The sequence below is a fragment of the Gopherus flavomarginatus genome, chromosome 12, assembly GCF_025201925.1.
Source record: "Gopherus flavomarginatus isolate rGopFla2 chromosome 12, rGopFla2.mat.asm, whole genome shotgun sequence".
Classification (NCBI taxonomy): Eukaryota; Metazoa; Chordata; order Testudines; family Testudinidae; genus Gopherus; species Gopherus flavomarginatus.
Genome location: NC_066628.1, coordinates 2,800,510 through 2,826,455, shown reverse-complemented (window position 1 = coordinate 2,826,455; position 25,946 = coordinate 2,800,510). Strand labels below are relative to the sequence as shown.

Genomic DNA, 25,946 nt, shown 5'->3' with positions numbered 1-25,946 from the left:
TAGAGCAGGGGGGGCTGGGAGCCAGGACGCCTGGGTTCTCTCCGTGGCGGTGGCTTCGTCTGTCTGTCCGTCCCTCGCCTGCCCATCTCGGAGTCAGAGCAGCTGGGGGGAGAGGCGGGGGGTGATCCCAGCTGAGAGCCGGTCATGTGACTCACCAGCCTGTCCTCTTAATCCTCCAGGCCAGTTGATTAGCGGCTCCAGCTAATGAACCTTTCTCACTCTGGGATCTGGGCCGGGGGCCAACTCCTGGGTGGGAGGAGACCCAAAGAACCCAGCCCCTGCCCCCATCAGCTTCCCTCCCTTTAGCCCCCTCGTCTGCTCCCCAGGTCTGGGCACCCTTTGTTATTGTAGGGTCTCCTGTATCAAAACGGGGGTGGGACAGGTTTGTTATGGTCGGGTCTCCGGGGAGAGCTGGGCAGGGCTGGTTTGTTATGGTCGGGTCTCCTGTCAGCGCTGCGGGGTGGGTGGGTTGTTATTGTAGGGTCTCCAGTGAGCGCTGGGCAGGGCTGGTTTGTTGTGGTTGGGTCTCCTGTCAGCGCTGGGCAGGGCTGGTTTGTTATTGTAGGGTCTCTCTGGTTTGTTGGAGCCGGGTTTGCGGAAATGCTGCTTGTTGCAGGACCTACTGTAAAGTCAGCTCAGCCCAAGCCAGGGACTTGTGGCCCCTGTACCCCCCCCGTGGAGCGAGGGGCCCTCAGCCTGGCCCCCCCCGGCCTTCTGCCCCTCCTCCACACACTGTCCCCCGCCCCCCAGCACCCCCCCGCTGTCCCCCTCCCCCCGATCGGAGCATCCACCCCCAGCTCCTGCGGGAGCCCCCTGGAGAAGGGGGCTGGGTGGAGTGGGGGGGTTAGTGGTTGGGAGGGCGGGGGAGGGAGGTTGAGTGGCACAAGTCTGAAACCTTGTGGCCAGTAGCAGCGCTGCACCATGCAGACGGCAAGGCCCCCCCAGCTCTGCCGGTGCCCCTCACTCCCAACCTGCAGCCCCTGCTAGCCCAGCCCTGCCCCCCCCACCAGCTCTGCCGGTGCCCCTCACTCCTGACCTGCAGCCCCCCGCTAGCCCAGCCCTGCCCCCACAGCTCTGCCGGTGCCCCTCACTCCTGACCTGCAGCCCCCCGCTAGCCCAGCCCTGCCCCCCTCCCCCAGCTCTGCCGGTGCCCCTCACTCCCGACCTGCAGCCCCCCACTAGCCCAGCCCTGTCCCCCCACCAGCCCTGCCGGTGCCCCTCACTCCTGACCCACAGACCCTGCTAGCCCAGCCCTGCCCCCTCACCAGCTCTGCCGGTGCCCCTCACTCCCGACCTGCAGCCCTTCGCTAGCCCAGCCCTGTCCCCCCCCAGCTCTGCCGGTGCCCCTCACTCCCGACCTGCAGCCCCCCTCTAGCCCAGCCCTGCCACCCTCCCCCAGCTCTGCCAGTGCCCCTCACTCCTGACCTGCAGCCCCTGCTAGCCCAGCCCTGGGCAGGCCCCCCCACCCCTGCTGCCACCAGATCACTGATTTTTTTCTGCCACTTTCCTCCTTTGTCCTGAGGCCCGAGGCCGGTTCCTGGAGCTCTGAGTCCCAGATGCCATGAGTGGCAGCTGCTGTGTTGGCTGGGCCCACGTCCCCCCCGCCCCGGTGCCCAGGGGAGATGAACAGACGGTCCCTGGGCCTGGAGCCGACAGCTGCTCCTGCCAACCCGCCAGAGCCAGGAAACTTGATCTGGAGGCGCCAGCCCTGGGGACCAGAGAGAGAAACAGCCGGACATCGAATGGCCAGAGTCCCCCTGGGCTGGCAGGGGCTGTGGGTCAGGAGTGAGGGGCACCGGCAGAGCTGGTCTGGGAGGGGGCTGCGGGTCGGGAGTGAGGGGCACCGGCAGAGTTGGTCTCGGAGGGGGCTGCGGGTCGGGAGTGAGGGGCACCGGCAGAGCTGGTCTGGGAGGGGGCTGCGGGTCGGGAGTGAGGGGCACCGGCAGAGCTGGTCTGGGAGGGAGCTGTGGGTCGGGAGTGAGGGGCACCGGCAGAGCTGGTCTGGGAGGAGGCTACGGGTCGCGAGTGAGGGGCACCGGCAGAGCTGGTCTGGGAGGGGGCTGCGGGTCGGGAGTGAGGGGCACCGGCAGAGCTGGTCTGGGAGGGGGCTGCGGGTCGGGAGTGAGGGTCACTGGTAGAGCTGGTCTGGGAGGGGGCTGCGGGTCGGGAGTGAGGGGCACCGGCAGAGCTGGTCTGGGAGGGGGCTGCGGGTCGGGAGTGAGGGGCACCGGCAGAGCTGGTCTGGGAGGGGGCTGCGGGTCGGGAGTGAGGGGCACCGGCAGAGCTGGTTTGGGAGGGGGCTGCGGGTCGGGAGTGAGGGGCACCGGCAGAGCTGGTCTGGGAGGGGGCTGCGGGTTGGGAGTGAGGGTCACTGGTAGAGCTGGTCTGGGAGGGGGCTGCGGGTCGGGAGTGAGGGGCACTGGCAGAGTTGTTCTGGGAGGGGGCTGCGGGTCGGGAGTGAGGGTCACTGGTAGAGCTGGTCTGGGAGGGGGCTGCGGGTCGGGAGTGAGGGGCACCGGCAGAGTTGTTCTGGGAGGGGGCTGCGGGTCGGGAGTGAGGGGCACCGGCAGAGCTGTGTTGCTTACAGGTGCAGTTGATGATCTGTTGCCCTCTCCTGGCCAGGCCATGAACTGCAGCCACACAACCCCCCCCCCCCACATCATGTTATAGCTCAGGGGTGGCCAGACAGTAGCTCACGGAGCCCCCAAGGCCCCTCCTCTTTCTCCACCTAGCAGACCAGGCAGGGGGGAGCTTGGGGCTTCCGCCCCAGGGGCGGTGAGAGATCGGGGCAGAAGCCCAGGTCCTGGCAGGCTGTCACGGAGCGTGGGGGAGTCCGGCCCTGCACCCCTCTTCCTGGGACCCACAGTGACTCTCGGCCAGCCAGTAAAACAGAAGGTTTATTGGACAACAGGAACACAGGTTACAGCAGAGCTTGCAGGCACAGTCAGGACCCCTCCATCGAGTCCTTCTGGAGTTTCAGGGTGCCTGGGTCCAGCATAGGATCCCCTGATTTCCCCTCACCCAGCCCAAAACCGAAACTGACCAGCCCCTCCTCCAGCCAGCTGATTCCTTTGTCCAGCTTCCCAGGCCAAGGTGCTAACCCCCTCCCCCCACCTGGCCCAGGTTACAGGCTTAGGTCCTGTCCCTCACCTAAAGACATCCCCAGCTCTCCCATCCCCTGCTCCATCACACAGGCTCTACCCCACGGGGCAGTTTGTGGGCATCTCGTGGCCCTCGAACGTCTGAGGATTCTTGTTCATGGCTCGCTGGGCCCCTACGTTTGGCCGCCCCATCACTGACCCCAAGATGCAGCCACCTCTGGGGTGAGGGCTGGTTATACAGGGACCCCTCAGGGGTGGGGCGTGGCGGCTGGTTACCTAGGGACTCTCGCCCGGCACGGAGACGCAGCCCCTCTAGGGTGTGGGGGGAGCTGATGACATGGGGACCCCTCACCCGTGCAAGGTGCGGCCCCCCTAGGGTGTGGGGGGGCTGACACGGGGACCCTTCACCCGTGCAAGGTGCGGCCCCTCTGGGGTGGGGCGCGGCGGCTGGTTACCTAGGGACTCTCGCCCGGCACGGAGACGCAGCCCCTCTAGGGTGTGGGGGGAGCTGATGACATGGGGACCCCTCACCCGTGCAAGGTGTGGCCCCCCTAGGGTGTGGGGGGGCTGACACGGGGACCCCTCACCCATGCAAGGTGCGGCCCCCTAGGGTGTGGGGGAGCTGACACGGGGACCCCTCACCCGTGCAAGGTGCAGCCCCTCTGGGGTGGGACGCGGTGGCTGGTTACCCAGGGACCCTGGTGCTGTCCTGGAGCTGCAGGCTGAGTCCCAGGGCAGGGGAAGCTGCTGCTGGTTAATGGGTAACCCAGGCCGAGCCGCAGTCCAGGGGATCCCTTGGGTCTGCTGGGGAGGGATATGAGCTACCAGGGGTTAAATCAGCCCCCCGTGGGCAGGAACCCGGCTGGGCCCCTCAGGGAGCAGCTCAGGGTCCCGAGGCGTCCCCCAGCCCCCCAGATCCGGGCTCCGGGCCCCGGCCTCCAGCAGGGGTCACAGGCCCCCGGGCAGCTGCCAAGCTCAATATTGACAGAGCAGGCATGGCATGAGCGGAGGGGGCGGGGCAGCTGGGGGGTGATGCTGGAGTGGAGGGGGGCAGGGGACGCATGGAGGGGGCCGAGGATTAGCCAGATGGGGGGGATGGATAGAGGTCGGGGGGGGGGGTCGGGAGAGCACAGGATGCACAGATACATATGGGGGAGGGGGGAGGGGCAGCAGGCCGGCTCTGGTCCCTATGGGACTGGCCAGGCCTGAGACACCCCAAGCACTGGTGGGGGGGGGGGAGTGGGGGAAGCTTTGTGATCAGCCTCCCCCTGACCCTGGTAAACAACAGAGCTGGAGGGAGGGGAACATGGGACCCAGCTCTGCCGGTGCCCCTCACTCCCGACCTGCAGCCCCTGCCAGCCCAGCCCTGCCCCCCCCCCCAGCTCTGCCAGTGCCCCTCACTCCCGACCTGCAGCCCCTGCCAGCCCAGCCCTGCCCCCCCCCAGCTCTGCCAGTGCCCCTCACTCCCGACCTGCAGCCCCTGCCAGCCCAGCCCTGCCCCCCCCCAGCTCTGCCAGTGCCCCTCACTCCCGACCTGCAGCCCCTGCCAGCCCAGCCCTGCCCCCTCCCAGCTCTGCCGGTGCCCCTCACTCCCGACCCGCAGCCCCTGCTAGCCCAGCCCTGTCCCCCCCCAGCTCTGCCGGTGCCCCTCACTCCCGACCCGCAGCCCCTGCCAACCCAACCCTGCCCCCTGCAGCTCTGCTGGTGCCCCTCACTCCCGACCCGCAGCCCCCTGGGGGGTGTCAGTTATCAGTGGGGGGTGATTTTACATCCGTGCCCGCCCCCCTCCAGTTTTCCGGCCCCCGGGTCTGTGAGCCGTTGAAATGACTGACACCGGATTTCCGTGGCCTCTCGCCAGGGGCTGCTCATTCATGGCTCAGGACAGCGCTTTATTGTGTCGCTTCAAGTCTCCGCCCTGCCACGGCCACGGGGGCCTTTCCTCCCTGTACCCGCCCCCCTGCTCGACCCAGAGCCGGGGAGAACCCAGGAGTCCTGGCTCCCAGCGCCCCTGCTCTAACCACCAGCCCCTACTGCCCTCCCAGAGCCGGGGAGAACCCAGGAGTCCTGGCTCCCAGCCCCCAGCTCTAACCACCAGCCCCCACTCCCCTCCCAGAGCCGGGGAGAACCCAGGAGTCCTGGCTCCCAGCGCCCCTGCTCTAACCACCAGCCCCCACTCCCCTCCCAGAGCCGAGGAGAACCCAGGAGTCCGGGCTCCCAGCCCCCCCCCCACACACTAACCACTAGACCCCACTCCCCTCCCAAAGCTGGGAGAGAACCCAGGAGTCCTGAGCCGTGGGGGCCGCTCTGTCTGTCTGCCGCTGCCCCCAAAGGACTCGAGTCTTTCACTGGTACCATCTGTCTGTCCCGGACAGGGGGAGAGGGCGGGAGGTGGGGGAAAGTGAGGAGCAGAGGGCGCCGGGGAAGGAGGGGGCCAGGGGGCAGAGGGAGGGAGGGGGCGGGGCTGGCAGGAGAGAGAGGTAGCCCCCCCCAGCCTGCCCCCTCCCCTCCCCTCCCCTCCCCTCCCGGTGACTCACTCTCTTCCTGGGTGGGGCTGGCAGGGCGGACCCGCCACTCCGGATCGGCTCCGTGTTGCGCCGAGAGTTGCTCGCAGGACTCCGAAGTGGGGCGATTCGCGCCCCACGACCCGGCCCCGGCTTTTCCCGCCCCGTGGGGGAGCCTTGAAACGCGCCCGAGCCGCGGAGCCGGGGGGATTTGTCCGTTTCTAACCCCCCGCCCCGGAGCCAGCCCCGGGCCATGGCCGAGGAGCAGACGCAGGTGGAGCTGTTTGTGAAGGTAAGGGGGGGGGGACGCCCCAAACTCCGGAGCCGCTCCGCAGTGATCCCCCTTCCCCCTTCCCGGGGGGCCAGAGAGTGAGTGCCCAGGAAGGAGGAGAGAGACCCCCCCAATCCCACTTCACTCCCCGCCCTCTGAATCCCTCCCCAGGAGCTGGTTATCTGGGGGGGAGGGTGGCCAACTTCCCTCCTCCTTCCCCCTGAAGTGGGGGGGGGGCTCTGACTCCTTCCTGCCCCCACTGCCCCCTTCCTTTCTTCTTCCTCTTGCACACCCTTCCCGCCCCCCTTTTCACTCCCCCCCTCCTTTCACCCCTCCTGTCTCCCTCGCTCCAGGGTGCTTCCCTCTTCACACCCCTCCCCTCCTTTTCACACCCCTTTGCCCCCTTCTGTCTTTTTCACACCCCCTTTCCCGCCCCTTGCCTGGCTCCGGTTCACTTCCCGCCCCCACTTCCTCCCTTCCTCTGCCTCCTTCCCTTTTCTGCCTTCCTCCTCCAGCTCTGCCTCGCTCCCCTTTTCCCTCCCCGGCCTCTGGGTGGGTCCCGCCTTCCTGCGCCCCCTCCCCCGGCTCTTTCTCGGGGTCACTCGGAGACTCACGTCGGCCCCATTTGGGGAAGTGTCTTCAACGGATTCTGGCTCCGAAATGCCACAGCCCCAGCCGGCCACGCCCGGGTGGGCCATGGGACAAGGTGTGTTGGGCCGGGACCCCGGGACCCCACAACCACACACGGGGTCTGACCCGTACCCTATAGATCACTAGGTGCACTTCTTGGGGGCGGAACTCTTTTTGGGGTGCGTGTGTGCGAAAACTGCAGCTTGGGGGACCCCGACGTGTCCCCCGAATTCGGGGCTGCTCAGACGAGCTTTGTGGCTTAGAAAAATTTGAAGCTTTTCGATTCATTTAGTTTTTTGGTGGGGAGAAATTAACTTTGCGGCCTGCATCCTTCCTCTCCTCCGACGCTGAAAGGGTTGAAAATGAAACTGCTTTGTCAGCCGGGCGTTGGACCAGAAAGAAGCTTTGTCTGACCCCAGCCCCAATTAATCCCCCCCCAAACCACCTTTTCAAAATGACCAAGGAACTGAGCAATCTGTCGCGGCCGCCCCAGCTCTGGCCTGATCCCGCTCTGAGATCTGCGTGTAAGACGTTTCCAAGCGTGGCTGGGATGTCACGGGCTCGGCAGAAGACACTCGTGCAGGAGCGGCCCAGGTGGGAAAGTCAGACTGATAGAGGCTAAAGTTAGCACCGGATGCAAATACACACGGCCTCTTTGCATGGCTTTCATTCGCTCGGCGGCGGGTGTGTTTTGTTTCTCTCCGGCCTGGCCTACGCCCAAATCGAAAACCACCGAGGGTCAGGAGCCCTGAGCTCGCTGCTCTCCGTTGACGTCCACCGTTTATTCAGCACCTGGACTCCTGCGCTTTAATATTCAGCCCCCGGAAGGGCTGCAAAATTCCTAGATTTGAGGCTCCGTTGTGATCCAGCATCTGTTTGAAGCAGACCTGGCACTTTCTTGCGTTGACTGCTGGCCCAGCCTGGGCAGATCTTTGCATCTTGAATTAAAACCAGAGACTCTACCACATCCTTTAGCAAGTTGTCCGAGTGGTTAATTCCTCTCCCAGTTAAAAAAATTTACACCTTCTTCCCCCTCTGACTTTGTCCAGTTTCAACTTCCAGTCGTTCGCCCTTGCTAGATCTGAATTCCCACGGCACAGCACGTGATCCCTGGTTTTACAGCGGTTTCGCCTCCCTCAGATACAAACTGCTTTGAGACGCTTTTAACCTGATTTGAAATCGCCCACGCCCAGCCGAGCCGGGTTGGTGCTGGCTTCCCCAGCCCACAAATATCTTAGAGCTTTGCATGGAGAGAGAAAAGTGGCCATTTCCACCAGACGTGACTGAAAACCCCCAAACGTTTGGTCGGTTTGGGTCAATCAAAATGTTGAATTCCTGTTTTCAAACTTTTAAAAAAACTGTTTCGGTCTGATTAGTTTAAGTGTCCCAATAAAAAGCTGGTTTGAATCGTAAAACCGGAGTTGTTTGGTTTTGTTTCGAAAATGTAGCCACAACTTTTGTCTGTGGGTTTTTTTTGAGTCTGCGATTTGTCAAAACCAATCCTGTTTTGCCGACGTTTTCAACAAAGTGACACTTTTTAATGCAAAAAGAGCTGTTGAAAAATCACGACGAGCTGTAGGGTTAATGAAAGCACTTAAGTCCTGGATTAATCTTCCCCTGAGTGCAGCGTTACTCGTGCCTGGCTTGGCCCAACGACTGTATGGGGTGCGGGAGAATTTTCTCCATGAAACATTTTTCACTGTGGGGGGAACACCCAGTTTCCCAGCACCAAAATTCCTTTGTGAAAGTGTCAATTTCAATGAACGTTTCTGTTCCGGGGTGAAAAAATCAGGAGGGAAAAGTTTGGCGAACGTTGACTCATCCTGTTTTTTGCCATTCTTGGAATGAAAATCTTCGGCTTTCGCTTGGAAAGGACTTTTGGGTTGGAAGGTTGAGTTTTAAAAAGATCCAGACCGAAAAGAAACACTTTGAAATGAACCAAATGTTTTGATTCACCAGAAGCGAGTTTTTTGGTCAGATTTCCGGGTGGCGTAAAATGTTGAGATTTTGGCTTTTCGTGCCAATTCGGGAATGAAAAATGTTCAAACTCTCAAATTCGCGCATGATTTGAAAGCTGTTTCGGGTTTAGTCTGAGGCTTCAGGTTGAAACGGCGCAACTGATCAGCGGCTAATCCGCCCGCTCTGGGGTTCTTGGGAGTTAATTTGTCCTGTGGGCAGTCTCACTGCAGCTCGACTATGCTACCTCGAATGCAGCCAACTCGAATTAATTGGCCATGTGGCCGAAAGACTCAACTCTGTCACGTAAGGTGACATGAAACCACCACCAGGCCGCCCAACACATCCCCGGAGCACCTGCATCTGTTCAAACACTGAAGCGAGTTTCCCATGTAAACAAGGCCGGTGGTGAGAAAGTGGCCTGAGCTAAACCGAAATAAAGCCGCTCGGAAGCCAGTGTGCCTGGAGTGGGGTTTGCAACACCCGAAACTGGGCCAATGTTTGAACCGAGATGGGGAAAAACCAGTGATTCGGCAGGAACCATTTTTTTTTGCCAGCAGTTTGAAACATTTGATCTGGGGAAAAGTTCATTGCAGGAAAACTTATCAACTGGTCTGAAGATCCCCCTTGGACAATCGAACTGGGGCTGCTTCTGTTTACACAGCCGGGGGGGTCTGTCCAGTTCCTCTTCTGTTTTGCTCTCCTTCCCTCCTTCTCTGCCTGCCTTTCGTTCTCTCGCTCGCTGGCTGGTTTAACTGGGCTGTGCTTGGGGATGGGCTTGGTTAAACTGTCTGCCTCTCTCACGGCTCTGTCCCACTCCTCCTTTCTCTCCCTCCCTAGTAGGAGGCCCCCGCCCCTTAAATCTCACCCCCGGGAGATCTTAATCCAAACTTTATACGAGCTTTGTACGCCCCAGCAGCTGAGTAACGCAGCCACGGCCTTTCCTTCTGCTCCGTCTCCTCCTTTGACTGTCTTTCTTGCGGTGTCTACTCTGTTCCCCTCTTTCTATCTTTTTCTTCCTCTTTCCTGTGTGTATGTCTGGATCAGGGTGGGGCAGGGATACAAAACAGGACTCTTGGGTTCTCTCCCAGGGGAGAGGAAGGGAGGAGCTAGTGATTAGAGCAGGGGGGCTGCGAGCCAGGACTCCTGGGTTCACTCCCTTGCTCTGGGAGGGGAGTGGGGGCTGGTGGTTAGAGCAGGGGGGCTGGGAGCCAGGACTCCTGGGTTCTCTCCCTGGCTCTGGGAGGGGAGTGAGGGCTAGTGGTTAGAGAAGGAGGTGCTCAGAGCCCGGACTCCTGGGTTCTATCCTCAGCTGTGCATGGTCCCTCCTGTGTCTGGTTTTCCTTCCTAGCTACCCCCGCTTGTCTCCTGTTGTTTTCCCCTGGAGCAGGTTCCTGGACCAGATTTTCTTTGTCTGTTTAAAATCCAAACAGGGCTGAGGGCTGGTTTCCGTGGGCTGGGCTCACCCACTCCCTGGGGTGCGGCGCCTGGAACTTCAGAGTGGCTGCAAATTAGTGTAACTTTAGTTACAGCAGAACAGGACTCCGGTGTGGGAGGGGAGTGAGGTCAGCTGGGTTAGAGGGGGGACTGGGAGAGCCAGGACTCCTGGGTTCTGTCCCTGGCACTGGGAGGGGCGTGGGGGCTGGTGGGTTAGATCAGCAGGGTGGGGAGCCAGGACTCCTGGGTTTTCTCACCAGTCCTAGGAGGGAGGACCCTGGGAAAGTCACGCGATCTCTTGTGCCTCAGTTTCTCCATCTGTTGAATGGGGATCCTGATTTCTCTCTGGTTTCTCTAGGTAGAGAGTAAATTCGTCAGGACAGGGCCTGCCTCTCTCCTTACGTGTCTGTGCAGCACCTGGTGCGGGTCCCTGATTCTAGAAAGGCCCCGGAGGAGCCCTCTGCCCTGCCCCCTGCTAACCCCCCACCCGGCTCCCCGCAGCCCAGCACCCTCTGCCAACCTCCCCCCCACCCGGCTCCCCACAGCCCGGCGCCCCCTGCCAGACCCCCCTCCCTGCTCCCCGCAGCCCGGCGCCCTCTGCTGACCCCCACCCGGCTCCCCGCAGCCCGGCACCCCCTGCTGACGCCCCTCCCTGCTCCCCGCAGCCTGGCGCCCCCTGCTCAGCCCCCGCCCTGTAGCCCGGCGCCCCCTGCTGACCCCCCCCCTGCTCCCCGCAGCCCGGCACCCTCTGCTGACGCCCACCCGGCTCCCCGCAGCCCGGCACCCTCTGCTGACCCCCACCCGGCTCCCCGCAGCCCGGAACCCCCTGCTGACCCCCCGCCCTGCTCCCCGCAGCCCGGCGCCCCCGGCTGACCCCCCGCCCTGCTCCCCGCAGCCCGGCGCCCCCGGCTGACCCCCCGCCCTGCTCCCCGCAGCCCGGCGCCCCCGGCTGACCCCCCTCCCTGCTCCCCGCAGCCCGGCGCCCTCTGCTGACCCCCACCCGGCTCCCCGCAGCCCGGCACCCCCTGCTGACGCCCCTCCCTGCTCCCCGCAGCCTAGCACCCCCTGCTGATCCCTGCCCTGTTCCCTGCAGCCCGGTGCCCCCTGCTGACCCTCCTCCCTGCTCCCCGCAGCCCAGCACCCTCTGCCAACTCCCCCCTCCGCCCGGCTCCCCGCAGCCCGGCGCCCCCTGCTGACCCCCCGCCCGGCTCCCCGCAGCCCGGCGCCCCCTGCTGACCCCCCGCCCTGCTCCCCGCAGCCCGGTGCCCCCTGCTGACCCCCCGCCCTGCTCCCCGCAGCCCGGTGCCCCCTGCTGACCCCCCGCCCTGCTCCCCGCAGCCCGGTGCCCCCTGCTGACCCCCCGCCCTGCTCCCCGCAGCCCGGTGCCCCCTGCTGACCCCCCGCCCTGCTCCCTGCAGCCCGGTGCCCCCTGCTGACCGCCCACCGTGCTCCCCGCAGCCCGGCATCCCCTGCTGATCCCCCTCCCTGCTCCCTGCAGCCCGGCGCCCCCTGCTGACCGTCCACCCTGCTCCCCGCAGCCCGGCGCCCCCTGCTGATCCCGCTCCCTGCAGCCCGGTGCCCCCTGCTGACCCCCCGCAGCAGATCCATGACGGGGGGCGGGGGGACACGACTGAAGTTAGAGGAAGGAACCATTTAACCCAAGGGGGTGGAGGAATGTGACTGAAATAACCTGCTGGGGTGACATCACTGCAGGGAAGGGGGTGAGCGGGCCACAACCACTGCGCAGTAAAGAACCTGCCTCGGGTTGACGCAACGTTTCCCAGCTCCGCCTGGCCAGATTGTACCTGAGAAGGGCGAGTCTCCCTATAAAACCCTCCTGGAGTCCCTGGGGCTGGAATGTCCCTCCAGGGCTGATGTAAGGATGGGGGTGGGGGGTGGCGTTACACGGAAAGGGGGGCTGGTTTTAAAGGGACAGGCCCTGCATTTCCTTTTCTCAGACAGTGTCGGGCAGGGATGGGGCCCGCTGGCCCAGGAGGAGGGGGGACAGATAGGAAGTGGGAATGGGGGTGCCGGGCGTTATCTCAGGGATCTGGTTGTTTGAGGACTGGGTGAAGGTGGATGCTGGGGGCTTGGACCCACAGGGGAGAGCAGGGAGGGGATAATCAAAGGGGAATCACTGCAGCACTTCACGGTACAGGGCATATGATACACACCCAGGTCTACTGGTGCCCCTCACTCCCAACCCACTGCCCCTGATAGCCCAGCCCTAGTCTCTCCCCAACTCCAGGGCTGCCAGCGCCCCTCACTCCTGAGCCGTTGCGCCGATATCCCAGGCCTGCCCCCCCAGCTCTGCCAGTGCCCCTCACTCCTCACCCCGTGCTACTCCCTGCCCAGCATTAACATTTTTCCCAAAGCCACCGACTGCCTCCCCCTCCCTGGCTCAAAGTAAATCCATAAACCCAGCCTGAGTCGGATCCCATCCCCCGCTGCTCCCCCCCCCCCCCCCAGCCAGCTGGGCCCCTGCTCTGGGGCTGGGTCAGAGCTGGAGGCCCCAAAGATGAGGAAGGCCCCATGTCCCATCCCTCATCCAGAGACAGGTAGTCAATCAAAAAATAGAACCCAGGAGTCCTGGCTCCCAGCCCCCCCTGCTCTAACCACTAGACCCCATTCTCCTCCCAGAGCCAGGGAGAGAACCAATGAGTCCTGGCTCCCAGCCCCCTCTGCTCTGACCACCAGACCCTACTCCCCTACCAGAGCCAGGGAGAGAACCCAGGCGTCCGGGTTTGCCGGCTATAGCAGGGAGGGGCGGGTGCGTCTCTGTAATAACCATCACTGGACAGAGTGTATTGTTCTCCATGGCAACCCAGCAGGCCTGACACCTTGTGTGTGGGTGTGACCTGTTTGTACAGCAACCGGCTGTGGGTGTGGCCCAGTCGAGAGGGGTGGGGCCTTGTGTCACTGTAGCCACCCTTTGCAGGGGTAGTTGTGTGTGTCAGGTTGTGTTTCCAAAGGCACCGGTTGTGAGTGCTGGTAGAAAGAGCGGGTGTGAAGCAGCTGCCCAGCAATGGGCTCTGCCTGTCACCTGGCGGAGGGGGCTGGTTGCCGGGCATCTCCCTGGCAACTCACTGGGGGCCTGGCGGCTGTTGGCAACAGGCAGCAGGATCTGGCTCAGGAGCCGGGATCCTGTTTCCAGGGCCGTGCCCTGTGACCCCTGCGTTGGGGGGGGCAGGGTGTCCTGTGACCCCCTGAACTGGAGGGGGCAGGAGGGGTTAAACCCCCAGCCAACTCTCTCCCCAACAGCCAGAGATCTGTGCCCCTCCTCCTGCCCTGAACCTCACACTCCTACCAGCCCCCAACACCCCCACCAGCCCCCAACACCCCCTCCTGTCCCAGAGACCCCTGCCTCCTGTCCCCCATAGACATCTCCTCCTCTTTGCCCCTACCCCATCCCCTCGTGCCCCAGACAATCCTTCCTGCCCCCACCCCTGCCCCCCATAGACACCACCTCCTCTCTGCACCCACCCCATCCCCATCTACCCTGAGACATCGCTGCCTCCCTGCCCCGCTGCAGACTCCAGCTCACCCCACAGGTCCTTCCCTTTCCTGCTGCTACCCCTGCCCCCAGCTCCCCCCCCCCCATCAGCCCCCAAGGCACTGTCAGGAGAGGACCTGTCAGTCAGCGCCTCCTCCCCCCCATGGGGTGCACCTCCTCCCATATCCCTGGAGATCCAGTCCCTGCCCCGCCCCCATGGCACCGAGCAGGAGGGGGTGAGCGGAGGAGCACAGCCCCTGGGGGAGCTGAGGGGGCTATGGGGACTTGAAAAGGGGAACCCGCTGCAGGGTCCCTATGGGGCAGGTTTAGATCGCCACCTGGTGGCCAAGGCGGGTATGGCAGCCACACCTCCCAATAGAGTCTGTCTAGCAAGGGGGCGCCACCTGGTGGCCAAGGCTGGTATGGCAGCCACACCCCCATGGGTCTGTCTAGCAAGGGGGCGCCACCTGGTGGCCAAGGCGGGTATGGCAGCAGGACATCTATCAGGCGTTATAGCTGGTGCCGCCCCCTGGTGGTGGCTGCCGGTATTGCAGCCTAGATAACACGAGGTGGGCGGGGCAGCCCCGCCCCATTGTGGGGTGGCAGCTCCAGGGCAGGACAGGGGTGGGCAAGTGGAAGCTCTGGGGATGATCCTGCTCCTCTCCGGGCCCGGGGGAGGTGGGGCCGGGCACTGGGTTGATGCTGAGACCCCTCTGCTCTGTGCCAGGCCGGCAGCGATGGGGCCAAGATCGGGAACTGCCCCTTCTCCCAGCGGCTGTTCATGGTTCTGTGGCTCAAAGGCGTCACCTTCAATGTCACCACGGTGGACACGAAACGGTGAGTGAGACGTGGCCGGTGCCCTCACTTCCGACCTGCAGCCCCTGCCAGCCGAGCTCCCCCAGCTCTGTCGGTGCCCCTCACTCCTGACCCACAGCCCCCTGCCCTGCCTACCCTGCCAGTTCCCCTCACTCCCGACCCGCAGCCCCTGCCAGCCCAGCTCCCCCAGCTCTGCCGCTGCCCCTCACTCCCAACCCGCAGCCCCTGCCAGCCCAGCTCCCCCAGCTCTGCCGCTGCCCCTCACTCCCGACCCGCAGCCCCTGCCAGCCCAGCTCCCCCAGCTCTGCCGCTGCCCCTCACTCCCGACCCGCAGCCCCTGCCAGCCCAGCTCCCCCAGCTCTGCCGCTGCCCCTCACTCCTGACCCGCAGACCCTGCCAGCCCAGCTCCCCCAGCTCTGCCGCTGCCCCTCACTCTCAACCCACAGACCCTGCTAGCTGAGTCCCCCCGAGCTCTGTCGGTGCCCCTCACTCCTGACCCACAGCCCCCTGCCCTGCCCACCCTGCCAGTTCCCCTCACTCCCGACCCGCAGCCCCTGCCAGCCCAGCTCCCCCAGCTCTGCCGCTGCCCCTCACTCCCAACCCGCAGCCCCTGCCAGCCCAGCTCCCCCAGCTCTGCCGCTGCCCCTCACTCCCGACCCGCAGCCCCTGCCAGCCCAGCTCCCCCAGCTCTGCCGCTGCCCCTCACTCCCAACCCGCAGCCCCTGCCAGCCCAGCTCCCCCAGCTCCGCCGCTGCCCCTCACTCCCGACCCGCAGCCCCTGCTAGCTGAGTCTCCCCAAGCTCTGTCGGTGCCCCTCACTCTCGACCCACAGCCCCCTGCCCCGCCCACCCTGCCGGTGCCCCTCACTCCTGACCCACAGCCCCTGCCCTCCCAGCTCTGCCGGTGCCCCTCACTCCTGACCCACAGCCCCCTGGCCACCCAGCCGGTGCCCCTCACTCCCCACCTGCAGCCCCCGCCTCTCATTGCAGGAGGACTGAGACGGTTCAGAAGCTTTGCCCGGGCGGGCAGCTCCCCTTCCTGATGTACGGGACCGAGGTCCGGACCGACACTAACAAGATCGAGGAGTTCTTGGAGGAGGTGCTGTGTCCCCCCAAGTACGTGCCAAGGAGCTGGGCCGGGGTGGCAGGGAGCGTGTGCGGGGGAAGGGCCGGACGGGACTCCTGTCATGTGGCAGGGTGTTCCGCTGGCCACTGGGGAAGGAACGATCCCCGTGCCTGGTGGGTTGCTCCGCCCACCGCGTCGCTGAAATGGGGGATCTGAGAACTTCGGAGAGGGGCTTTCCGGGGTGGGGGAGGGGTGTGTTTCCTGTTTTTTGGAGGGTGGGGGAGCTGGATCTTCTGAGTGTGGAGGTCACTAGGGAGGGGTATCGGGGCAGGTTTTGGAGGCTGGAGGGGAGGTGTGAGGGGACTGGAGTGTGTGAGGAGGGGGTGTCTGGGGGGTGGATGACAAAGGAGGGGGGATCCCACATGCCTGCGTCTCTCATTGCCCCCCCCAGGTACCCCAGGTTGGCCGCCCGTAACCCCGAGTCCAACACCGCCGGGCTCGACATCTTCGCCAAGTTCTCCGCCTACATCAAGAACTCGAACCCGGCGCAGGACCTCGGTGAGTGGGGCGGGGGAGGGGTGAAGGGGAAACCCCCTCGGGGAGGGGGAGGGGAAACCCCTCACTTCTCATTGGCTGCCCCAGGTCGCTCTCTGTCTTGCCATTGGCTGCTTCCTGGGCAAACCTTCACCCTCCCCCATCTCCTGCTTGTTCTCCTTGGTTGCCTGTCTGATTCCACTTTGTTCCCATTGGCCGCCTCCCCCCCATTGCCATTGGCTGGCTCTCTGCCACTACTTATCTGTCTCTTGTTCTCATTGGCTCTTTGTCTTGGCTGCCTCTTGTCATTGGTTGGCCCCTCTGTGTCTGTTCCCCTCAGTCTCATTGGCCACCCCACATCACCCCCTGCTTCTCATTGGCTCCCTCTCTTGGCGGCATCTGTCTCCTCTCAGTTCTGATTGGACATGTCCCCTTGCCCGCTCCTCTCTCCTTGGTTCTGGTTGGTTCCAGCTCTGTCCTCTCATTGGCTGCCCCTGTGTTCCTTCCTCATTCTAATTGGCTCCTTCTCTCTGTTAGTACAATCCCTCTGTCGCCTGTCATTGGATCGCTCCTTGGTCTTCCCTTGGGTCTCATTGGCTACCGCTGTCTGCCATTGGATCGCCCTGATCTTGCTTTGATTTTCATTGGCTGCCTCCATTACCCTCTCTTCTGATTGGTTCCCCCTCATCTGCACTAGATTCTCATTGGCTACATCCTTGGCCTTCCTGGGTTACCTTTTCCTCTGACTGGCTGCCTTTGACCTCGCCTTGACGCTCATTGGCTGGCTCCCAGCTTCCCTGGATTTTGATTGGTTGCCTCTCTGCTCCTGTGAGCTTCTCCCCTTTTTGATTGGCTGCCACATATCTCCTTATTGATTCTCATTGGCTTCCCCCCCTTTACCCTCTTGTGACTGGCTGGATGTCACACCCTGGATTCCCATTGGCTGCCCTTCTGACTGCCCCCTCTCATGACCGCCTCTTCTGATTGGCTGTCCTCCATCTCTGCTCTGTTTTAATTGGCCACCTCTCTTTTTCTATCCCGCTTCCTTCATCCTCTCTTCTGATTGGCTGCCCTCCATCTCCCCCGGATTCCCATTGGCGGCCTTTCTGTCTGCCCCATTCCGATAACGTTCCCTTCTGATTGGCTGCCCTCCATCTGCTTGTGCGTCTCATTGGCTGCCTGTCCCCCCGCCCCCAGTGCTGGAGAAGGGGCTGCTGAAGGCGCTGACGGTGCTGAACAGTTACCTGATGGCGCCGCTGCCGGACGAGCTGGACGAGACGAGCGCCGAGGACGAGAGCCGCTCGAGCCGCAAGTTCCTGGACGGGGACGAGCTGACGCTGGCCGACTGCAACCTGCTGCCCAAGCTGCACATCGTCCAGGTGGGGGCGCCGCTCCCAGCCACGGCCAGCAGGGGGCGCCGCTCCCAGCCACGGCCAGCAGGGGGCAGCAGGGGGCGCCGCTCCCAGCCATGGCCAGCCACGGCCGGCAGGGGGCGCCGCTCCCAGCCACGGCCAGCAGGGGGCAGCAGGGGGCGCCGCTCCCAGCCACGGCCAGCAGGGGGCAGCAGGGGGCGCCGCTCCCAGCCACGGCCGGCAGGGGGCAGCAGGGGGCGTGGGGTCAGCCACCAGGGGGCGCCGCTCCCAGCCACGGCCAGCCGGGGCCACCAGGGGGCGCCGCTCCCAGCCACGGCCAGCAGGGGGCGCCGCTCCCAGCCACGGCCAGCAGGGGGCGCCGCTCCCAGCCACGGCCGGCAGGGGGCGCGGGGTCAGCCAGCAGGGGGCGCCGCTCCCAGCCACGGCCAGCAGGGGGCAGCAGGGGGCGCGGGGCTGGGGCCGGCCACCAGGGGGCGCCGCTCCCAGCCACGGCCAGCAGGGGCCAGCAGGGGGCGCCGCTCCCAGCCACGGCCAGCAGGGGGCAGCACGGGGTGCGGGGCTGGGGCCGGCCACCAGGGGGCGCCGCTCCCAGCCACGGCCAGCAGGGGGCAGCAGGGGGCGCGGGGCCGGGGCCAGCCACCAGGGGGCGCCTCTCCCAGCCACGGCCAGCAGGGGTCGCCGCTCCCAACCATGGCCAGTGGGGGGCAGCAGGGGGCGCGGGGCCGGGGTCGGCCAGCAGGCGGCGCCGCTCCCAGCCACGGCCAGAGGGGGGCAGCAGGGGGCGTGGGGCTGGGGCCAGCCAGCAGGGGGCGCCGCTCCCAGCCACGGCCAACAGGGGGCACGGGGCCAGCCACCAGGGGACGCTGCTTCCAGCCACGGCTGGCGGGGGGCAGCAGGGGGCACGGCGCTGCGGGGTGTGGGCAGCAGGGGGCGCGGTGCTGCCGGGTGGGGGGCAGTAGGGGGCGCTGTCCTGTGGGATGGGGGTGCGGCGCTGCGGGGTGTGGGCAGCAGGGGGCGCAGTGCTGCGGGGTGGGGGGCAGTAGGGGGTGCTGTGCTGTGGGATAGGGGCGCGGCTCTGCGGGGTAGGGGGCAGCAGGGGGTGCAGCGATGCAGGGTGGCGGGCACTGCTGCGGGGCAGGGGCACCAGGGGGCGCGGCGCTGCAGGGTGGAGGGGAGAAGGGGGCACAGCACTGCGGGGTGGGGGGCAGAAGGGGGTGCGGTGCTGCAGAGTGGAGGGCAGAAGGGGGCGCTGAGCAGGGTGGGGGCAGCAGGGGGTGCTGTGCATAGGCAGGCAGGACTGGGCCCCGTGTGGCACTAGGGGGTGCAGCACTGCGGGGTAGGGGGCAGCAGGGGTTGCAGCACTGTGGGGAGGGGGCAGCAGGGGGCGCTGTGCTGTGGGGCGGGGGCAGCAGGGGGCGCTGTGCGTAGGCAAGCAGGACTGGGCCCCGTGTGGCACTAGGGGGTGCGGCACTGCGGCCTGGGGGGGCAGCAGGAGGTGCTGTGCTGTGGGGCAGGGGGCAGCAGGGGTTGCAGCACTGTGGGGAGGGGGCAGCAGGGGGCGCTGTGCTGCGGGGCGGGGGCAGCAGGGGGCGCTGTGCTGTAGGGCGGGGGGCGCTGTGCTGCGGGGCGGGGGCAGCAGGGGGCGCTGTGCTGTAGGGCGGGGGGCGCTGTGCTGCGGGGCGGGGGCAGCAGGGGGCGCTGTGCTGTAGGGCGGGGGGCGCTGTGCTGCGGGGCGGGGGAGGCGGGGGGCGCTGTGCTGTAGGGCGGGGGGCGCTGTGCTGCGGGGCGGGGGCAGCAGGGGGCGCTGTGCGCAGGCAAGCAGGACTGGGCCCCGTGTGGCAGTAGGGGGTGCGGCACTGCGGGCTGGGGGGGCAGCAGGGGGTGCTGTGCTGTGGGGCAGGAGGCAGCAGGGGTTGCAGCACTGCAGGGTGGGGGGCAGCAGGGGGCGCTGTGCTGTAGGGCGAGGGGCGCTGTGCTGCGGGGCGGGGGCAGCAGGGGGCGCTGTGCTGTATGGCGGGGGGCGCTGTGCTGCGGGGCGGGGGCAGCAGGGGGCGCTCTCCTCTGGCCCCAGGGCCATGCTCGGTAGCTCGGGATCCTGCAGCCGGGCTGTCTCTGGGGCTGTTTTTCAGGCTCCGCGTCGTGCCCGGGACAGCGTTTCACTCTCTCCCTGGCTCTGTCGCTCTCGGGGGCTCCGGCTCCCGGCTGAGAATCTGGGAGCAGCCGGTGAGCGCGGGACGGGTGGGTCTGGCTTGGTGCTTTCTCGATCTTTTACTAACCTCTGTATCTGTGGGGCCGGCTGTGGGTTTAGCTACAGGATCTAGGTGCAGGACTGTGGTTTATCTATAGTTCTGTGGGTCAGGCCATGGGTCAGGCTGTGTGTGGGGCCATGGATCCAGCTATAGGGTCGTGGGTTGGGCCATGGGTGGGGACGTGGATCTAGCTGTGGGGCCGTGGGTCAGGCTGTGGGTTTAGCTATAGGGCCGTGGGTCAGGCTGTGGAGTTGTAGGGCCGTGGGTCAGGCCGTGGCTCCGTCAATCCCCAGCGCTACGTGGGCCCTGGCCTGGCCTGGCCTGGCCTGGCCTGACCCCCATTCCCCCACCCCCCAGGTGGTGTGTAAGAAGTATCGGGGATTCACCATCCCAGAGGCGCTGGAGGGGATCCACCGGTACCTGCGAAACGCCTACGCCCGCGAGGAGTTCGCCAGCACCTGCCCCGATGCCGAGGAGATCGAACTGGCCTATGAGACGGTGGCCAAGGCCCTGAAATAGCCCGGGGGGCCGGGGGGGCCTCACCCCAGCATGGGGGCTGCAGAGCCCGGAGGAGGGGGGGGCTGATTTCGAGGGGTCTGTACTTGGCCCAGAGGGGGGCAGGGGATTCGCGCTGAAATGTTAAACCTGTTAAATAAACCTTTAAAACTCCCCTCGTTGAAGTCATGAGAGTCGGGGGGAGGGGAGGGGACCCAGGTGTCCGGGATGGCAGCAAGGGGCTATCATCCCTAGGGGGCTGGAGAGGGGGATGGAGAATAGGACTCAGGTGTCTGAGATGGCAGCGCAAGACCAATAATGGGACCCAGGCGTCCGGGACGGCAGCGTGGGGCGCTCACCCCTAGGGAGCTGGAGACCGAGAATGGGACCCAGGTGTCTGGGACGGCAGCGTGGGGCGCTCACCCCTAGGGAGCTGGAGACCGAGAATGGGACCCAGGCGTCCGGGACGGCAGCGTGGGACGCTCACCCCTAGGGAGCTGGGGACCGAGAATGGGACCCAGGCGTCCGGGATGGCAGTGTGGGGCGCTCACCCCTAGGGAGCTGGAGACCGAGAATGGGACCCAGGCGTCCGGGACGGCAGCGTGGGGACGCTCACCCCTAGGGAGCTGGAGACCGAGAATGGGACCCAGGCGTCCGGGACGGCAGCGCGGGGCGCTCACCCCTAGGGAGCTGGGGACCGAGAATGGGACCCAGGCGTCCGGGATGGCAGTGTGGGGCGCTCACCCCTAGGGAGCTGGAGACCGAGAATGGGACCCAGGCGTCCGGGACGGCAGCGTGGGGACGCTCACCCCTAGGGAGCTGGAGACCGAGAATGGGACCCAGGCGTCCGGGACAGCAGCGCGGGGCGCTCACCCCTAGGGAGCTGGGGACCGAGAATGGGACCCAGGCGTCCGGGACGGCAGCGCGGGGCGCTCACCCCTAGGGAGCTGGAGACCGAGAATGGGACCCAGGCGTCCGGGACGGCAGCGTGGGGCGCTCACCCCTAGGGAGCTGGAGACTGAGAATGGGACCCAGGCATCCGGGACGGCAGCGTGGGGTGCTCACCCCTAGGGAGCTGGACACAGAGAATGGGACCCAGGCGTCCGGGACGGCAGCGTGGGGCGCTCACTCCTAAGGAGCTGGAGACCGAGAATGGGACCCAGGTGTCCGGGACGGCAGCGTGGGGCGCTCACCCCTAGGGAGCTGGACACAGAGAATGGGACCCAGGCGTCCGGGACGGCAGCGTGGGGCACTCACCCCTAGGGAGCTGGACACAGAGAATGGGACCCAGGCGTCCGGGACGGCAGCGTGGGGCGCTCACCCCTAGGGAGCTGGACACAGAGAATGGGACCCAGGTGTCCGGGACGGCAGCGTGGGGCGCTCACCCCTAGGGAGCTGGAGACTGAGAATGGGACCCAGGCGTCCGGGACGGCAGCGTGGGGCGCTCACCCCTAGGGAGCTGGAGACTGAGAATGGGACCCAGGTGTCCGGGATGGCAGCGTGGGGCGCTCACCCCTAGGGGCCCTGCTTCCCTCCCAGCGCCTGCGTGGTGGGGAGAGACCAGGACTGGTGCTGGGGGTAGGAAGCTTGGAGCGGTTGGGGGGGGGTAGTATTTGGGAGCGGGAGGGTTCAGAACTTCTGATTGGTTGGCAGTGGTCAGATGGCTAGAGGTAGCCGGACACTTCGACGCCCCACCTGGCTAGCACTAGGAGGTGGGGCAGAGCCACCGGTGGGGCCTTGAAACCACCACCAACTTCATCCCACTTCCCCCACCAACTCCAATACTCTGTAACCCCTCCCCCAGTTTCACCCCGCCCCCTTTCCTCCAATCAGTCACCCCCCAGGGGGCGGCTTTTAACTCTTTATTTCCCAAGCACAGTTCGAGGGGGGGAGGGCACAGATCTTCAGAGGGAGGAGTCAGTCTTGGAGGGGGCATGTTGGGGCTTTCGAGGGGGAAGAGGAGGGGTCCTAGGTGCTGTGGGGTGGGTTGAGAGGAGGCTCTCAATGGGTTTTGGAGTGGGGCAGAGCCTCAGTGGTGGGGCTGAGAAGGAGCTGGGATGGTGGGGGGGAGGAGGGCGGGACGTGGAGAGAAGGTCTCAAAGCTGCTGGAGGATGGGAGGTCCCAGGGCAGGGTGGGGGGCTCTGACAGCTGGGTTCAGGGGCTGAGGCCCCAGGCAGTGGGGGGGTCTCAGAGCAGCAGGGCGGGGGGCAGGATGATCCCCAGTGCCCCCCAGGCCGGGCGGGCACCTCCGTTGCAGAGGTTGCTGGAGCAGCAGGCCGTGGAGTAGGTGAAATTGGCCCCCAGCAGCCAGCGCATCCCCCAAACCCCACAGAGCTTGGCCTCCCCACAGCTCTTCTCATAGTTGACCAGCTCCAGGGCACCTGGGGGGCAGGGGAGGGAGGGAGTGAGATGGAGACTGAGGGCAGCCCCCCTGCCACTTCCCAGCCCCTGCAGCCGGGGATCCCACCGCTCCCACCATCATCCAGTCCCAGTAACCCCGGCTCAGCCCCCGGGGCCTGGCTCCCTGCTGTGCTGCTGAAATCCAGCAGCAGGGAGTTCCGCAGGCACTGCTGAGTCCCCCCGCCCAATGGGGCCAGTGCTTGGCCGGCTGGACTGACCTCGGCGGCCCACGGCGATGGAGGTGAGGCAGCGCTGCAGCGAGGCGCAGGGGGTGACCAACTTCAGGCAGTCCAGGGGCGCGATGGTGGGGAACAGGCAGGTGTAGCAGCGCAAGCCGTCCCCTAGAGGGTAGGGTAGAGGGTTAGTGAACCCAGGCGTCCGGGCAGGGGACAGGGACCCAGGCGTCTGGTCCATGTGGAGTGGCTGCAATTGGCCAGAGCGGCCACCAGGGGGCAGCACAACCCACGTGAAAGGGAGCGGCCCCGAGGCACGTGACTAAAGAAACTATCAATGAGACTGGGGGGTGCCCCTCACTCCCAACCTGCAGCCCCCTGCCCCCCCCAGCTCTGCTGCTGCCCCTCACTCCTGATCCACAGCCCCTTCTAGCCCAGCCCTGTCCTCCCTCAGCTCTGCTGGTGCCCCTCACTCCCAACCTGCAGCCTCCTGCCCCCCCCAGCTCTGCTGCTGCCCCTCACTCCTGATCCACAGCCCCTTCTAGCCCAGCCCTGTCCTCCCCCAGCTCTACCAGTGCCCCTCACTCCCAATCCACAGCCCCTGCTAGCCCAGCCCTGCCCCCCCCCAGCCCTGCCGGTGCCCCTTACTCCCAACCTGCAGCCCCCTGCTGAGTTTTCCTGAGATGCCTGGAGCTGAGACCTGACCCGCTCACACCATCTCTGATCCCCCATCGCCCGGAGTCGATCCCAGGCCCCGGCTGTGCTTCCCACTCACTGGCTGGCCAAGCGAACAACCCGCCCAGCAAGGCCGAGCCCAGGGCTGCGTTCATGGCTCTGTGCGTCCGGTGTCTGGCCACCTCCTCATCCCTCCCAGCTCCGAATGCCTTCGGGTCCGAGCCCCAGGGTGGGGCAGGGGCACCCGATCGCACCCTTCCCCGCTGTCATGCTGCTAATGAGAGCCCAGCGCCCTCCAATTAATGCTGTATTTCGATTGCCAGCCCTAGGCGGGGCAGCGGGCTGGAGAAGGCCGAATGAAAGGCCGATGACGCTGCTGTCGTCCGGCCTCCTGGCTAACGTGGGGCCCAGGGCTGCCCTGGTCTGTTGCCGGGTTCTCTCCACGAGACACCCCAGCTCGATTTAATGACAGGGGGTGTTCGCCCTGATGCTGCTGGAGCGAGGATCCCGTTCTCAGGTGGGTCCTGAAAGCACAGATCCCGCCAGCCCATCACCTTCCCGGCATGGCATGAAATCAATCGCGCCTGGAGCCTCTCGCACTGAGGCCTGGACTCGCCTTCTCTAAGCCCTCAGCAATTCAGCGATGTCCCCCCGGAGCCCAGAGATGTGTTGGCCTCACCCTCTCACTTGCCAGTCCCCAGTCACTGCCACGATCCTCCTTGGACAATGTGCACTAGAGGGGACGTGACACACGCTCGCCAAGTGGGCCGGGAGAGTTTGCCACATGCGCTCAACCCTGTTCAGTATCCTGTAATTTTGGCTGCAAGTCGGGAGTGAGGGGCACCGGCAGAGCTGGGGGGAGGGGCAGGGCTGGGCTGGTAGGGGCTGTGGGTCGGGAGTGAGGGGCACCAGCAGAGCTGGGGGGTGGGGGGCAGAGGGCTGCGGGTCAAGAGTGAGGGGCACCGGCACAGCTGTGTTTGTTTTAATTCTTTTTCCTCTTCCCTCCTGATGGTCACGGGTCGGGGGTGGGGGGTGGGGGGGTCCCATCTGCTGAGCCGGAAATTAGCAGAGGAAGGCGAGTCACAGACGAGCTATTTCCCCTGGGGGCTGGCGGGAGGTGGGTGGGGGCGGGTTGAAGGAAGCGTAAAGTGGGGGAGGGACCGTTCATCCATTTATCGCCCTACAGGAAAAGGGGCCCCATGGGGATCCCCCACCCCCCTGAAACTCCTGTTCCCCTCCGGCTGCTGTAACCCATCCCCCCCAGCTCTGCCGGTGCCCCTCACTCTCGACCCGCAGCCCCCGCTAGCCCAGCCCTGGGCTCCCCTTGATGTCTAGGTCTGTGGGTGTTGCTTTCTGGCACTGCCCCCCCCCCCCAAGAGATATAGTCTGTATGTGCCCAAAGGCATGGGGGGGCCGGGGGCTCCAGGTGTGGTTTGCTCAATCATGGCCGGGGGGGGGGGATTTTTCATCCCTGCCACCCTGTGCGTGGCTGCCTGGAGCCGGGAGTGCTTCCTGCGTAACCCCTAGGGGTGAGTGTGGCCCTGCCTCGGCCGTGGGGGCAGATGGGGGGGCCCTGCCCTGGGGGGAGGGCCTCTCTGAATGAGCCCTCGCTGCAGCATAGCGCCCCCTACTGCCACCCTGGGGCATGGGCACCAGCACTGGCTGCTGGGGGAAGCCTCCTGCTGAGCCCCCCCTCCAGCTCCCTGCAGGCCAGAGCCCCCTAGCGCCACCCTGTGCACAGCCTGGGGGGCCAGAGGCTCTTGTGTCAGAACTGCTGGGCTAGCAGGGGCTGCGGGTCGGGAGTGAGGGGCACCGGCAGAACTGGGGGGTGGGGGCTGTTGGTTGGGACTGAGGGGCACTGGCAGAGCTGGGGGGGCAGGGCTGGGCTAGCAGGAGCTGCGGGTTGGCAGTGAGGGGCAATGGCAGGGCCGGGGGGGCAGGGCTGGGCTGGCAGGGGCTGCGGGTTGGCAGTGAGGGGCAATGGCAGGGCCGGGGGGCAGGGCTGGGCTGGCAGGGGCTGCGGGTTGGGAGTGAGGGGCAGCAGCAGAGCTGGGGGGGCAGTGGCTGTGGGTTGGGAGTGAGGGGCACTGGCAGAACTGGGGGGCGGGGGCTGTTGGTCAGGAGTGAGGGGCAATGGCAGGGCTGGGGGGCAGGGCTCGGCTAGCAGGGGCTGCAGGTCAGGAGTGAGGGGCAATGGCAGAGCTGTGGGGGCAGGGGCTGCGGGTCGGGAGTGAGGGGCACCGGCAGCGCTGGGGGGCAGGGCTGGGCTATCAGGGGCTGCGGGTTGGGAGTGAGGGGCACTGGCAGAACTGGGGGGCAGGGGCTGTTGGTCAGGAGTGAGGGGCACTGGCAGGGCTGGGGGCTGCAGGTCAGGAGTGAGGGGCACAGGCAGAGCTGGGGGGCACGGCTGGGCTGGCAGGGGCTGCAGGTCGGGAGTGAGGGGCACTGGCAGGGCTGGGGGGCAGGGGCTGCACGTCGGGAGTGAGGGGCAGGGGCAGGGCTGGGGGCTGCAGGTCGGGAGTGAGGGGCACGGGCAGAGCTGGGGGGCATGGCTGGGCTGGCAGGGGCTGCGGGTTCAGCGTGAGGGGCAATGGCAGGGCTGGGGGGAGCCCAGGGCAGGGTGCCCCTCACTCCCGACCCGCAGCCCTTGCCCTCACTGCCCAGCACCAGGCCCAGCAGGATCAGGCACAGCTGGGGGCAGAGCAGGAGCAGCCAGGCCAGGGCCAGGGCCCCCTCGGCCAGCAGCAGCCCCAGGCCCAGCAGCGCCCGCAGGGTG

General features: G+C 65.9%; 1 protein-coding gene across 1 annotated transcript; it reads left to right on the top strand.

The window, feature by feature from the left end:
• Positions 1-5,640: 5,640 nt before the first annotated feature.
• CLIC1 (chloride intracellular channel 1) lies at positions 5,641-20,096 on the top strand. The gene is made up of 6 exons (XM_050920579.1): positions 5,641-5,894; positions 14,117-14,226; positions 15,195-15,320; positions 15,722-15,828; positions 17,002-17,183; positions 19,784-20,096. Exons 1-6 carry the CDS (start codon positions 5,856-5,858, stop codon positions 19,943-19,945), a joined length of 726 nt encoding a protein of 241 aa, XP_050776536.1. The 5' UTR covers positions 5,641-5,855; the 3' UTR covers positions 19,946-20,096.
• Positions 20,097-25,946: the final 5,850 nt, after the last annotated feature.

Bases quoted from the DNA above. Each gene is read 5' to 3' on its own strand.
- CLIC1 (XM_050920579.1), top strand. From the start codon at position 5,856: ATGGCCGAGGAGCAGACGCAGGTGGAGCTGTTTGTGAAG. The intron at 15,321-15,721 runs GTACGTGCCAAG...TGCCCCCCCCAG, and splicing joins GAGGTGCTGTGTCCCCCCAA to GTACCCCAGGTTGGCCGCCC. The intron at 17,184-19,783 runs GTGGGGGCGCCG...CCCACCCCCCAG, and splicing joins CCAAGCTGCACATCGTCCAG to GTGGTGTGTAAGAAGTATCG.